Below are 14,071 nucleotides of genomic sequence, written 5' to 3'. Positions count from 1 at the left end.
AGAACTGAACACACCAACCCGCTGTGCCTTAGAGGCAGCTCCCTCCAGCGAGGGCGAAAAGCTGTTGGTAGCCATAGTTTCAGCCAAGTGTGATGCTGCCTCAGTTTCCACACGTGTGAAGTGGGTTAGGGCAGTACCCACACGTCGCATGTGTGTTGTGTTGCCTCCCCAGTCCGTGCCTCCTCCTTCCAACCCCCCAGCCGCCCTTTGACCTTTACTGCCCACTGCTTGAAATAAGAGTGGGACTGTCACGCAGGATATCCCACCTCCAGCTGGCCGACGGACAGGTGATCTGGCCAATTGGAATCCCACTTAAAGCTGTGGAAACAGATGCTTCTGGCGGGGTGCTAATGTCACTTCCTATTCAGTCAGAGATGGGGGGAAATGGGGTCCCTCTGGTTCTGTAGATGTCTTTCTGGCTGAAGCTGGTCTGTTTCTTTTCCCCTATCACTTGTGACCCAGTAATGTATAGGATTGGCTCTTTATTCCAGAACAGTGCCGTGCAGCTTCAGTGGCATTCGGTGTGAGACCCGGGGGCACGTGAGAAAGCACTCAGATCAATGACAGCTAGTGTCTGATAATAATTATCGACAAATATCATTAGACTCTGAAAGCAAAACAGGATCGGTTATTAGCACACAGCTCAAACGTCAGAATCCCAGGGCCTTGCACACTGTGTCCCCTGAACAGCAAGCTTTGGCTCCTCTGTCCACGTGGGCTTTATGCTCGTCCTGCTCCAGCGATGCAAGCAGGAGGTCCAAAGATCAGCTTCTCTCCTGGGATCAGCTACTCTCTGCTCAGTGGCTTCCACTGTGCACATGGTCTCTGCAAGGTCCTGGCCCCAGGCACATCTGTGGTCCCAGAAGCCTAGGTCTCCTTGTTTCCTCCTCTCTATAGCTCCACTCCTCACATCTCTTCTGCTCGCCCAAGTCTCTGTCCTCTTCTCTGCTTACCGTTTCTTACCCTCTGGGCACACTCTCACCATGCTGGGTGCTCAGCCTCAGATTACCTCCTCAATGCTGGCCTCGTTGGGAGTCCAGGGCCAGGTTCCAGAAGTAGCCCAAGGTGACCTGTGTGCCTGCCCTCTTTCCTGGAGGCTCCTTTGTTTATCTGAACCTTGTCCTTGAGTTTTAGAGTACCTGGCCCCCGGGTGTCTTGTCCGTGAATTCTCAAGACACACCGGACTTCCCAGTAAGGAAGGTTCCGGAGCGCTGTGTTTTCAGAGTGGAGTGTATGAAGCACGGTGTTCAGTAAAACTTAATTTCCTCTAGGTGATGAATCAGGGGTGAGTGTCAGTACAGCCCAGATACTGCGTATTTATTGGAATTCACATTGTACTGGGTGTACTGGGTTTTCACTTGCTCAATCAGGATGGGCCAAGACAGGGCTGCAGGCAGTGATGGTGGAGTCCATTCCCTCCACACCCTTCTCCCTGTAGCATGAGAAGAAGGCTTGGGCCAGCAAACAAGAGGGAAGAGCCTTGCAGCTCAAGCATGGTGGAGAGCGACCGCAGCTTCTAGTGAAACTCGGCTTGCATGAGCCTGGAAGGGACAGAGTGCCGGGGTGGGGACAGCCATGCCACCCATCCGTGGTACCACTGCTGAGTCACTGAGCCACCACGATCAGCCAGGAGATAAGGAACGCCAACTTGGTGCAAGGCCTGGACAACTTTACCACTCTGGGTTCTAGGAAAGGGACCACAGAGGCTGGGTTTGGGGACACTGCTCCAAGGATAGGAAAACACCAAGGACAAACATCCCAGCATCTTGTGTTCCAAGGGACTCTGCACTAAAGCTTTTGAATCCTGGCAAAGCCACCAGCTTTAAAGAAGAGACATCTTATGGGCAGCGGTAGCAAAGGACAGCACCAGACCAGAGCCCAGTTCTAGATGCCACATGTGGCCTTCTGAACAAGCCTCGTTTCCTGTCATCTGCCTTACTACCAATACCCACCGACACACGGGCTACCCAGGGACGACTGTGAGAAGGAAGAACCACTCACCAGTTTTCCTCCAGGAGGCTCCACTGGCTAGTTTATGTCAGCCGAGCTTGACACAAGCTGAAGTCATCGGAGAGGAAGGAAACTCAATCAAGAAAATGCTTCCATAAGATCTGGCTATCATTTAATTAATTAGTGATTGATGGGGGAGGGCCCAGCCCATTGTGGGTGGGGCCATCCCTGGGCTGGTAGTCCTGAATTCTAAAGGAAATCAGGCTGAGCAAGCAAGCTGTGGGGACAAGGGCAGTAAGCAGCACCCCTCCATGGCCATTACATCAGCTCCTGCCTCCAGGTTCTTGCCCTGTTTGAGTTCCTGCCTTGGCTTTACTCAATGGACTGTGACTCAGGATATGTGAGCCAAATACAGCATTTCCTTCCCCAAGTTGCTTTGGTCATGGTGTTTCATCACAGCAATAATGACAATGCAGAGTCCAGGCATAGGATACGTAGCTCAACAGGCGTGTCCCCAGTTGGTCACTTTCAGTGCACCAACTGTGCCACTTACTCAGTGTGGGCACCTGGGGTGACGAGCCCTCAGATGTATGAAACACCTCAGGAGCTGGAGCTGGGGTACGCCTCTAGCTGAAGGACTTTTCCAGTACCCTATGACCTCTGGGATCATCCCAGAGGGTCTACAGGACTTGGCTGCATGGTTCTGAGCCCCTCCTTAGCTGCAGACACTGTGAGGGACTGGACTCCCTGGGCAAGGCACACCGTAGCCAGGAAAGCACAGCCCTGACCACCCGGTGGGATGCCACACTGGTTGCTGCTGCTTCTTCAGCTCATGGTTTGGAAAGCCACGTGCCAGCCTTTCTTGTGTGGCAGGAATGGGAGGGGGTGTCTGTGGCCAGCAGAAGCCCATCTGAGAAGGCCCTGCTATCAGGGGAATCCAGGGCAACTCCGGAGGCCGACAGCAGGATGTGGGGACCTTGCTGGAGCCACCTCAGTTTGGCACAGCCTCTTTTTTGGAATGAGCAGTCGCTGGTTTTTATTTTCACTAAAAACAGGGCTATGTGTACTCTGCAGAATATTTGGAAAACAGAAAAAAAGCACAGACAAGCAAAAAAAAAAAGTGCAACATATTTTATCAGCTCTATTTCTGGGTCTCTGTGGAGGGCCACTTCCACCGGCAATCTGCTGAGAAAGGCCTGAGCATGTGCTTGGAGCCAGTGTGACTAGGACGCCCTGGCAGAGGCTGGGCACATGTGTATCACCCTCCTGGAATTCTGCGAGTGTGTCGCCTGGATCCTGTTCTCTACTGATGGGCATGGAAGCGGCCTCCAGCATACAACTATGGTGACACAGATGCTTCTAGTGAGGCTTGCTGTGGTCAGGCCTGGACCAGGGCCTGAGTCCCCTATAATCCTCATACTGACCTCCTCAAACTGAAACCACTAACAACTCCATAGGGCACTGAGCATAGAGAGGGAAGTAACAGCAGAAATCTGAACCCCCCTGCCTGGCGGACTTTCTCCACTCACTAGAGGCCTAGAAGGGCACAGGTTCAAAGTCTGCACCCAGTGGGTGTTGAAATCATTCGGACCTAGGCAAGTGCAGCCTCCTTCTACCTGCAGGACCCAGAATGTTAAAGGAGTAGCAGAAATACTTCCCTTGGAGCAGGCCTGCCCGTGAGGGGAGGGCCTGGTGCCCGCTCCGGGGAGTGAGGGAACTGGACTGGTGAGCGCAGCTGTCAAGCTCCCCAGCGGGACATCCTGAAGCCCTCTTGCTTGCCACCTCCTTGGCACGCTTGCTTGTATGACGGGCATCCAGCTACATTTTTCTTTCAGCCTCAAGAAAGCAACAGACTTTTTTTTTTTTTTTAAGTCCTATTCAAGGGCTGGAGAGATGGTTCGTTATCTAGGAGCATTTGTTGCCCTTCCAGATGACCCAAGCTCAGTTCCCAGGACCCAGGTTCAAAACTGTTAGTAACTCCAGTCCCAGAGGCCCGAACACCCTCTTCTGGTCCCCCGAGGGCACCAGCACATTCGCTCACACAGACACGCACTTGCACGCATAGATAAAAATAGAAACAGAAAATAGATTTAGAAGTATCTTCTTAAAAATTCTGTAAGGTGTGCGACAGACATGGCGAAGTGCAGAACCGTCTGTAGAGGAAGGAGACAGGAGTGGCTCTTCAGGCCGCAGCCTGGGCAGATGGTGGACAGGGTAGAAGTATTAAGGCAGGCACAGCACATCCTCAGAGCGACAGTGGTTCCAAACCACATGCTGTGGGTCTTCGTGGCCACCATGTCAGCAGGCTCAGCACTGAGGGTCAGGCCTGAGACCCATGTCATTTAGATGCCACAGGAAGTGCCACCACCAAGTCTCCAAGCCGAGCAGGGAACGAGCTTCAGAGCCAGGCTTTGTCTGAACCGAGGCAGGGATAAGTCGGTAAGAAATGTGCTAGTCGCTGGCTGTTTCCTCCAGTAGAATCCTAGCGCCTTTGAATTCTCACACTGTCTTCTCAGGAGGACAAGCTGCCTCGCTCACAAAGCTAGAAGCCAGCATCAGGCAGGGTGGCCCACTGCCACGCAGAGCTTGCATGTGCACAGGCTGGTTTCTTTCTAACACACACACTGGCTGCCCTCCTCTGAGGGTTTCCATTAAAGGGCTGCCAGGGGTGGCGGAGGAGGGACGTGGCTATGGATGTACATCGGTTGCAGGTCTCCAATCTGCACAGCTCAGTGTCTGGAAACCACCACACAACACAGAGGACAGCTCTAACTTCACAGGATATGGGCACGATCCACACTGACTCAGCGGGCACGGTCCCTCTCGGGCTCCTGGCACCTGATCAGTTCAGGAGGGAAGCCCTGCCAACCTCTCATTCTAAGGGCGATCCGCTTGGCGCTTCTTTGGAGTAAGCAACCAGGATTGATGTCTCAATGGCGGCGGACTGAATGAACAGAGGGCCTAGGATGAGCCTGGCATCTCAGAAAGGGGGACATCAGTGAGTCACCTGAGGTCACCCAGCTTCGGGGTGGGATCACAAGGCTGCCTGTATCACTTGGACAAGCACGGCTATCTCAGTTCCCATGCGGTGTCTCCGGGCTGTGCAACCTCACGCACATCCTTGGGATTCTCTGAGCCTACAGTCTCCTCGAAGGGAAACGGAGGACACTAATCTAACTAACCCAAAAGATTAGCTTTCCAAGCGTATAAACTTTCCACAGCAAGGGAAGAAAAAAGGCAAAGCACACTGAGCCAGGAGCAAATGATACACAGGCAATTCAGAGGGGGAATCTCAGCTGGCCAACAAAGGCACAAAAGGCCACCCGGCCTCCTCAGCAAGCAGGGAAGGGCTAACAACCGTCAGGGACACTGCTGTACAGCATGCAGACTGACATCAAGTAGAAAGTCTGATAATAGAGTGACTGATTGAGAGCAGAGGGAGCCCAGGGACACAGCTCCTAGGGTAACGTCAGGGCTGAACATGCACTCCAAGACCCAACATAGTTCCTTCCTGGGGCTATACACAGGAACAGTTCCTGCCAGGTTAACTATGGGAAGAGCAGCCCCGAGTCCCCAGTAAGAGAGGACTTTACAGATGACGGAGGGAAAGTGGCTTGAATGGAATACTATGCGGCAGTTAAAATGGACTGGGGCTTTGGTATTAACATAGATCTGAACGTAGCAAGATTTTTACAGTTTTGAAACATTGAAGACCGGACTGAGGGGGAGTGTTATCAGGTAAAACATGTGAAGGGAAAGGAGGGGGGGACACTGATGGCAAATGGGGTGATAGAAGGGTAATAAAACTGGACTTGGGTGAGGGCTTTCAGCCTTATTCAATTACTACAAATGCCAGTGACCTCTGCGGTTATAATGGGTCACCATGGTGGTGTGTAAATGACACCTGGGGAAGGCAGCTAGATAAAAAAAAAATTATCCTACTAACCCATATTTTATTTTATGTGGGTTTTGCCTGAATGTATGTGTACCACATGTGCCTGGTGCCTATGGAGGTCAGAAGAGGACACCAGATCCCCTGGTTGTAAAGGACTCCATGGGTACCGGGGATCAAATCCAGGTCCTCTGCAAGAGCAAAACTGGCTCTTAACTGCTGAGCCATTTCTCCAGCCTGTGAATCAGTATTTAAAAGTGAGTGAGGTCCAGGCACCGGGGTCTTTAATCCTAGCACTCTGGAGGTCGAGGCAGATAGATCTCCCTGAGTTCAAGGTCAGCCTGGGCTACATAGTGAGACCCTGTCTCCATGAACAAAATAAGCGCGCGCGCGCGCGCGCGTGTGTGTGTGTGTGCGTGTGTGTGTGTGTGTCTGTGTCTGTGTCTGTGTATGAGTGTGTATGCCTGTGTGCGTGCCTGTATATATGCGTATGAGTGTTTGTGAGTATGTGACTGTGTGCCTATATGAGAGAGAGTGTGTGTGTGTGTGTCTGTGTCTGTGTATGAGTGTGTATGCCTGTGTGCGTGCCTGTATATATGTGTATGAGTGTTTGTGAGTATGTGACTGTGTGCCTATATGAGAGAGAGAGAGAGAGAGAGAGAGAGAGAGAGAGAGAGAGAGAGTGTGTGTGTGTGTGTGTGTGTGTGTGTGTGTTGTGAATGGTAGATAACAAAGGCTGGGCAGTGGGTTGGGGAAAGATGTGGCTGGGACGAGATCCAGGGCACTCTGCACCTGTTATTTATTTTCAATATAAAGCTCTGAAGCACATACAGAAGTAGAGCCTGACAGGAGTAGAAGTCTATGGACAGGGATGGTCTTTAGTCTCTGTCCCCCTGAACACTGGCGTCACATGACGGGAGTCTACCATCCTTAAAGAGCGGTCGTGACAGCTGGGGTGTGACAAAGCATGCCTTTTATCCCAGTATTTGGGGGGCAGAGACAGGCAAACCTCTGTGAGTTCGAAGCCAGCCTAGTCTACAGAGTGAGTGCAAGAACAGCCAGGAGGAGTATTACACAGAGAGACCCTGTCTCAGAGAACAAGTGCCTTTGACCCTGACAGCTGCCTCATCAGACCCTGTTCAGGGTACCACTCTTTGTTAGTACAGGGGAGGGCAACCGACAAGACTCCCAGAGCAGACAGGTTGCTAGAAAACACTCCAGTTAGGGAGGGTGGTCCTGATGTGTCACATCCATTCTGAAGCCCAGACTCTGAGTGGGACAGGCACAGCAGAGGCCGCACAGTGACAACACCAGCCTTGTCCACAGGAGAAGGTGGATTTGTGAAGAGACTGCTAATCTGACATGGAGATGGAGCAGGGGACCCAGCCCTGAGCCCCAGGCACGGCTGTCTAACTGCAACCTCAGAAGCTGTGACTTGGATTCCCTTTCAGGCATGGAATCAGGGAGGGGGATGGCACAGCAGCTCCAAACAGAGGTGCGCACTGCACTGTGGTGCTGTGACTGGGGCAGAAGCACATGCTGTCACCCCTGTTAAGGACTGCATAGGATCTGTCCACACCCAAGGGTTATTATGTGCTAGAAGCTTGGTCCCATTGTCATGCTGGGAGAAGTGGCAGGACCTAAGAGGCGGGGCCTAGGGGAAGGTAGTTAGGTCATTGGTTATATGGTCTTAAAATAGATTAAGGTAGCTCTCCTAGGTATTTCCAAAAGGGTTCGTATTACAAAAGAGCAAAGTGCCCCCTCCCCCACCTTTCTGGCTTCTAGTCTCACAGTTCACAATCTCTCCCTCTAAACATGTTCCCACCATGATGTCACCTACAACTCTGATGCGGACAAGACACCCTTTCTAGAGGCCAAGATGATGGGACAGCCCAACCTTGGGCTTCCGGCTTCCCAGGTGGCTTTTATTTTATCTTACAAAGTACCCAGCCTCAGTTACTAGACTATACAATTAAAAATAAACAAACAAACAAACAAACAGGTTAAGATGGTCCCCAAGGGGACATGCCACACTCAATATCTGGCTGTATTTTTGTCGTTACAATCGAGGAAAAGAAAGCTGCTGTGTAGAGGGCAGAAGCAAGGTAACTTCAGCCAGGCCTCCAACACCTGTCTCCACACCCACTCCTTTCAGTGTACGGAGCTTGGCGACAGGTACCGCAGTCCAGTCTGCTGCTGTTGGCTTTGGGACAATGCCACTATTAGAACCAAATTATCTGCTCCTCTGGATGACTCAGGCTGCATTCATCCATCTTCCCCCTCCCCCAATTTGGGGAACCAAAGGCTGGATGTCAGGGAGAAGGCCCCTTGTCACAGCAGTGACTCAGCCCACAAACAGAGGAACAAGTTCTCGGAACAGGCTCCCACATGATGTCGGCACGTTTTCAACCAGAGAGGCATGGACACCACAGGGCTGCAGTTAAGAAACCCCACGTCAGTCACATGGTTGCTCCCCCTGGGAGGAGGCATCATCACCACATCTTACAAAAGAGGACACAGAGACTAACAGAGGAAACAGCAACTTGGGAGCTCCAGAGCTGAGCCCCAGGCTAGGAGGCTACACAGATCTGGCTCAGGGAGCCCCTAACTGGCTGGAACCTCAGGGGTACCCCCGTCAAAGCTGCAGAAGTCTGCCAGGGAGGATGAGCCTGAGCAGATTCCCAGGTTTTAAGAGCACTTTGTCCACTTTGTGGGTGTGTGAGATGTGGGACGAGGCGTGGCCTGACGGACCAACTTCTTTGGTCCAACGGGCCTGGACTTACATGCCTGCCCTGCTCCTCACTGCGAGCTGTCTCATCCTTGAACCAGACTTGAGAAAACCACCACTAAACGTGTTGGACACCACAAGAGAGTGGAAGATGGTGCCCAGTCCTTGGTGGCTCTATCTACTCTGGGTTGGCGCATCTGGTGTCAGAAGGAGGCATGGAGAATTTCAGACTTCTTCCAGTTGGTGTGTTGCTGAAAACTGTCCCATACCCAAGAAGCAACTCAACAGGCTCCAACAAGAAACCAGACTTGGCAGCATTTGGAATACTTAAGGGGGGAAAAAGGGGGCGGGGTGTGGGGAAACCAAGACAATTTAGCTGAGCTCCGAAGCAAGGAAAACTTAGCTCTATTTAAAGATACCACAGGTCCAGGAAGCAGCCCCCGCTGGCTGGCCCAGGGCTGAGTTACTGAAGGCCTAGCCAATAACAATACATTGGAACACAGCACACCCTTTCTTGTAGAGTGTAGTGGATTCCCGGCCATCTCCTTCCAGAATTTTATGGGCGACTCAGGGAAGGCATGTATAGCAGTCTGCCTTGTAAGGATGGTTCTCTTAAACAAATAGATCCGAAAGGGGCTTCCAGAGAAGCCCCTGGCCAGCCTTCCTCCAGCCAACGCCCTTTCAAGTCATTGTTCCACACTTCTTTGTTAGGTTTTTTTTTCCCTCCCTCTTGCTTTTTTTTTTCCTTCCTGGTTAACTTCTCCAAGATTGCCACAGCCAGCTTCTTCCAGCCAGGGATACCATCCCCCTCCTCAGACCTGGAGCCTCCCCAGGGCCTCTTCTAAATCCACTGTCCTACAACCCAGAACCTCTGGGGTGGAACTAGAGCTACCTCAACCTCAGACGACGTCCCCAAGCAGCCTGGGAGGCCACTTCCCACCTGAGGGTCACCGTGGACCCCAGGCTCACCTTCCACATTTTAGAACCCTCAGCCTCTGGGCCTCAACCTTCCCATCTGCAAAAGGATGTCAGGGACCCATTTTTCTCCACACCTTGGCAGCTCCAAACAAAATTCTCATTTCACAGAGGGGGGTTACTCCTGGGAAACTTTCCCACATTGTTAAGCGGAAGTTACAGGAAAGGGGCGCTCAAATGACCCATACCCAGAAGGATGAGGGGCTTGGTTGGCTGGTCTTATGAGGCTGGGTGCCTTGGGTAGGACGGTGGCCTGAGACCCACGCCTCCGTGGGTTTCTCTCCTGGTTTCTGTCTTCGTCTCCAGCAGCGGCTGGGGCCAGACTTTTGCACGGGTGGGCAAGGCGAGAGCTCGCGAGGAGATGGCGGGGACCAGGGGGCGAGTGAGGAGATGGCGGGGAAGGCGCAGGGAGCATGGGCGCGTGGGGAGACAGACCGCAGGGAGAGCGTGGGGACCCGGGGCGCGTGGGGAGATGGCGGTGAGGGCGCGGGGCACAAGTTCTGCGCGGGGCTGGGGTCGCCGCGTGGCGCGGACGCCGACTCACATAATGCTTGTTGGGCACCCGCCTCTTCTGCACGTCCAGCACCTTCACCTCCACGATACTGCGCCGCGGCGGCATGGCCGTTCTCCGCGCCCAGCGCCGTGCGGGCCGGGCCGGGCCAAAGCGATCCTTGCCGCCGAGCACTTGCGGCCGCCGCCACCGCCCTCCGCGCCCCGCCCCTGCCCGCCCCCGCGCCGCCCGCCCACCCCGCTTAAAGGGCCCGCCCGGCCCGGCCCGGCCACGTCCGCCCGCGGGCCTTTGTCCCCGCGCCCGGCGGGACGGAGCGCTCCGCCCCCCGCGCCGGGGCCTGGCGACTCTAAACCCAGGCACCCAAGCAGCCTCCTCGAGCTCTCCATCTCCGAAATGGGTTCAATGGGGGTTGCCCATCCCCCTTGGTGTCTGCGAACCGCGGGCGTGCCAGTCGCTTTTAAGCCGATCGCTCGCCCCCAGCCCTGGGGGTTCAGGGGAGAAGCGGCGGTCCTTAGGTCTCTTGGGTTTACTGTCTGTGACAGTGAGAGAAAAACTGTAAGAATACCCTGGCAGCAGGGCCGCGCGAATGTGAGCGAGAGCAAGGATGCTGGATAGGTAGCCCCTGACCCCGCAGGGAACTGAGTCCACACCTGGCCCTATGCCCTGTCCTTAACAGGGATGCCCACTTAAAGTCTCACAACACCTGACTGAAGTATGTGTGGGGGGGGGGCTGCTTGATTAATCGCCTTTTAACAGAGGACCTAACTGAGGACAGCCTCCAAATTCATGGAGCAGGTGGGTCAAACCCATGGTTGCCCCACACTAAGCAAATCAAAGCTAAAAGTAACTCCACATCTTTTTCCCCTAGCCTCCTAGCATTGGTTGGGTAACTGACAGATGCTGGCTAAATGAATGAATGAATGACCGGACACATAGAATACCATGGGTAGGATGTTCAGATTGAAGATAGTGTTCTCACAGCCACTAAGCAGGGCTCTTCAGGGACCTTCTCACTCATAGTCCAAGATCATCGGAAGAGTTTCTTGAGGGAGGGCTCTCCTCTGCCAGGCAGGCCTTACTGATTCCCTCTGGAAACCCCTCCATTGCCTGTTTGACTTCTTTGCCCATGCCTTCTGCCATTCTAGCCTTGAAGGCTGACCTGGATGGTCTTGAGGAGAAAAAGTCTTAGTAATCCTCCTCCCCCAGCTCCCTTCCTTCAGAATTGTCTTTCCCAAAGACCATTTTGTGCCAAAGATAGTTTCGTGCTGCCCCAGGCACAGGACCATTTTCTTGGCTCTCTTGACAAACAGACTCTTGATTAAGCTGTTCTCACTGACATCCCCCCTCCCCCGTGGACAGCGACATCTATGTGGGACCAGGCGGTGGGTCTGACCTGGGGAGGTTATATTGTTCCTGCCTGCAGCTGTAGTGCCAGCATCACATCCCCTCATTCTTGCCCCACTCCCCACCCCCACCCCCATCCCCCATCCCCATCTGCTGATTTCTGTCTGTGAGTTGGATCACTCTGGGTCACTCAGGACCTTCGAGTCTTGCAGCCTTTGTCCTTGGGTATCTGGCTCATTTCAGTTAACACTCACAAGATGTATCTGCCTCTGTGCTCCCTGATTCAGGACCTTCTTCCTTTTTGTGGCCGAATATTATTTCATTGTGTGTTTCTTACCCGTTTTCTTTGTTCACGTATCTGTGGTCACTTTGGCTATTGCCACCTTTGGGCTATTGTGACTAAGGCTGCTGGGAATGTTGACATTCAGATATCCGTTCAAAGTCCTTACTCATATACTTTAGAGTATGTTCTGGATAGATTTCTGGATTGCATGGTAATTCTACCTGGATTTGTTCATTCCACTTCCTGGTGGCCATTTTATATTTATTTTATGTATATGTACACCTGTGTACCTGCATGCTAGAAGAGGGCATTAGATCCCATTACAGATGGTTGTGAGCCACCATGTGGTTGTTGGGAACTGAACTCAGGACCTCTGGAAGAGCAGTCAGGGCTCTTAACCACTGAGCCATCTCTCCAGCCCATCCGAAGTGCACAAGACAGGAGGCCCCGCTTTCTCCTCTATGCTCCCCTCGCCTCTTACTTTCTGCTTCTTCTATTGTTCCCGGACCACACCACCCAGTGGTGTCAGGAGTGACTCACTGGAGCTTTTGTTTGCATTTCCCCAGTGATTAATGACAGAGGAAAAAAAACGCCTGTTCAAACTCTGCCGGATTTTACATAGGGGATCAGTGCTTTTCTCCTGCTGTTGTGAATCAAGTGGGAGGGAAATCCCACTTGGATCCTAAACTTACTCTAGCCCAGCCGCCAGCCTAATGGTATTTGTTGAGGTCTGTCCATGAGCTTGGCGCTGGCCTGGCACTTCCGTGCATCTTGTCTTACCGGAGTCGCATAGCCCTGTGAGGTACAAGCCATTCTTTCTGTTTGCCCATGAGGGGAGGTTGGAGAAGTGTAAACAGATGGGTACTTCCCTGTGATGATATTGCTGGAATGACAGGGCATCTGCAGAGAGTCTGACTTCAAGCTTTGTGTTCAGCCATAAATCTAACAGGGCATGTCGTGCGGGGCCTGCGGTTGGGCAAGTCCCTTGGTCTTCTCACCTGTAGGCGGTATGAGAACAGCCAGTCTTGGAGGCTTGTCTGAGGGAGGTACTTCATGGAAAGTATCTATACTGCGATTTTTCTAACGGGTAAACTGGTAATAGCCAAACTCTCCTTTAAATCTCACTCTCAGGTTCAACTTTAATCTTGGTGTTGCCCAAATTCCATCCATGTTTTTTCTTACTCTGAACCTCTTTTATCTCCTGATCACATGTCCAGCCTCACTGACTACCAGTCACCTCTCGTTTGGTTCCCAAGTGCTGGGGAAATGGCTCAGGGATAGAGCATGTATTAAGCAAGCATAAAGACCTGAGTTTGAATCCCTAATAATCATATAAAAAATTGAGTGCAGTGACCTACGTCTGTAAGCTTTCCACTGGGGTAGGGGACACAAGACAGACAGATCCCAGGGGCTTGCTAGCCAGGTAGTCTAGCCAATATGTGAGCCTCAGATTCAGTGAGAGAGCCCATCTCAAAAATAATGAAGAAAGGAACCAAGAAAAACATGTGGAGCACTGGACTCCAAAGTCCACACAGGAAAGAGCACTCACACACACACCTAGACATACAGGGAGACACCACACATGCCATAGTTTGCCAACTTGACTTGAAACCTAGACACCTGGGAAGAGAGAATCTCAACCGAAGAATTGTCTCCATCAGATTGGCCTGCGCTCATGTCTGATAGCTAATGGATAAAGAGGACCTAGCCCACTGTGGGCAGTGTCATTCCCTAGGCAGATGGGCCTTGGTTGCATAACGAAGGCAAGCCAGGGGAGCTAGCCAGTCACCAGTGTTCCTTTATGGGCTCTGCTTCAGTCTGCCCCAACTTCCCTCAGTGATGGATGACCTGGGAGTTGGAAAATGAAATAAATCCCTTCCTCTCCAATTTGCTTTTGGTCATGGTGTTTTATCACAGAAACAGAAGACTAATTAGAACAACACACAAAAATAAAAGAGAAGGAAGAAAAAAGGACCCATGGGGAAGCTCAGAGGGTAAAGATGCTTGTTGCCAAGACTGATACCAACCTGTGTTTGATCCCTGGGAGTCATGTGGTGGAAGGAGAGAATTCTCTTACGTTGTCCTCTGCACTCCATACATGGGTTGTGACACACCTGCACGAGCGTGCATATGCACAGAAACAAACAAATATCGAGCCAACAAGAGCAGCTCTGGTGGTCCCCAGCTCCAAAAAAAAAAAAAAAAAAAAAAAAAAAAAGCAGCTCTGGGAGGTAACCCCATCCCAGCCCTGCACCCCTGTGAGTGCATTCCAGACAGATCTGCCTCCTCCTCATGGTGCCTAATGCTTTCAGTTTCCCAAGCTAACACCCTTGACACCATTGCTACGCATTCCAGTTTAACCCTTAACACCACCGGCCAACTGGACTT

At 52.3% G+C, this 14,071-nt stretch overlaps 1 protein-coding gene across 4 annotated transcripts in view; it reads right to left on the bottom strand.

Moving 5' to 3' along the window:
• Positions 1-10,221, bottom strand: part of Sh3pxd2b (SH3 and PX domains 2B) — a 99,820-nt gene extending 89,599 nt beyond the window's left edge. For 3 of the 4 annotated variants that reach the window (XM_087571572.1, XM_087571571.1, XM_087571573.1), the window contains exon 1: positions 10,090-10,218. In XM_087571572.1, the coding sequence (XP_087427698.1) occupies positions 10,090-10,164 (75 nt within the window). In that variant the 5' untranslated portion in view covers positions 10,165-10,218. 4 annotated transcript variants of the gene reach the window in all.
• Between the last annotated feature and the right edge of the window lie 3,850 nt (positions 10,222-14,071).

Source organism: Rattus norvegicus, chromosome 10, assembly GCF_021556685.1.
Source record: "Rattus norvegicus strain SHRSP/BbbUtx chromosome 10, alternate assembly SHRSP_T2T, whole genome shotgun sequence".
NCBI classification, from domain to species: domain Eukaryota; kingdom Metazoa; phylum Chordata; class Mammalia; order Rodentia; family Muridae; genus Rattus; species Rattus norvegicus.
Note: the sequence above shows the minus strand (reverse complement) of the source record. Positions and strands in the feature narration are given on the sequence as shown.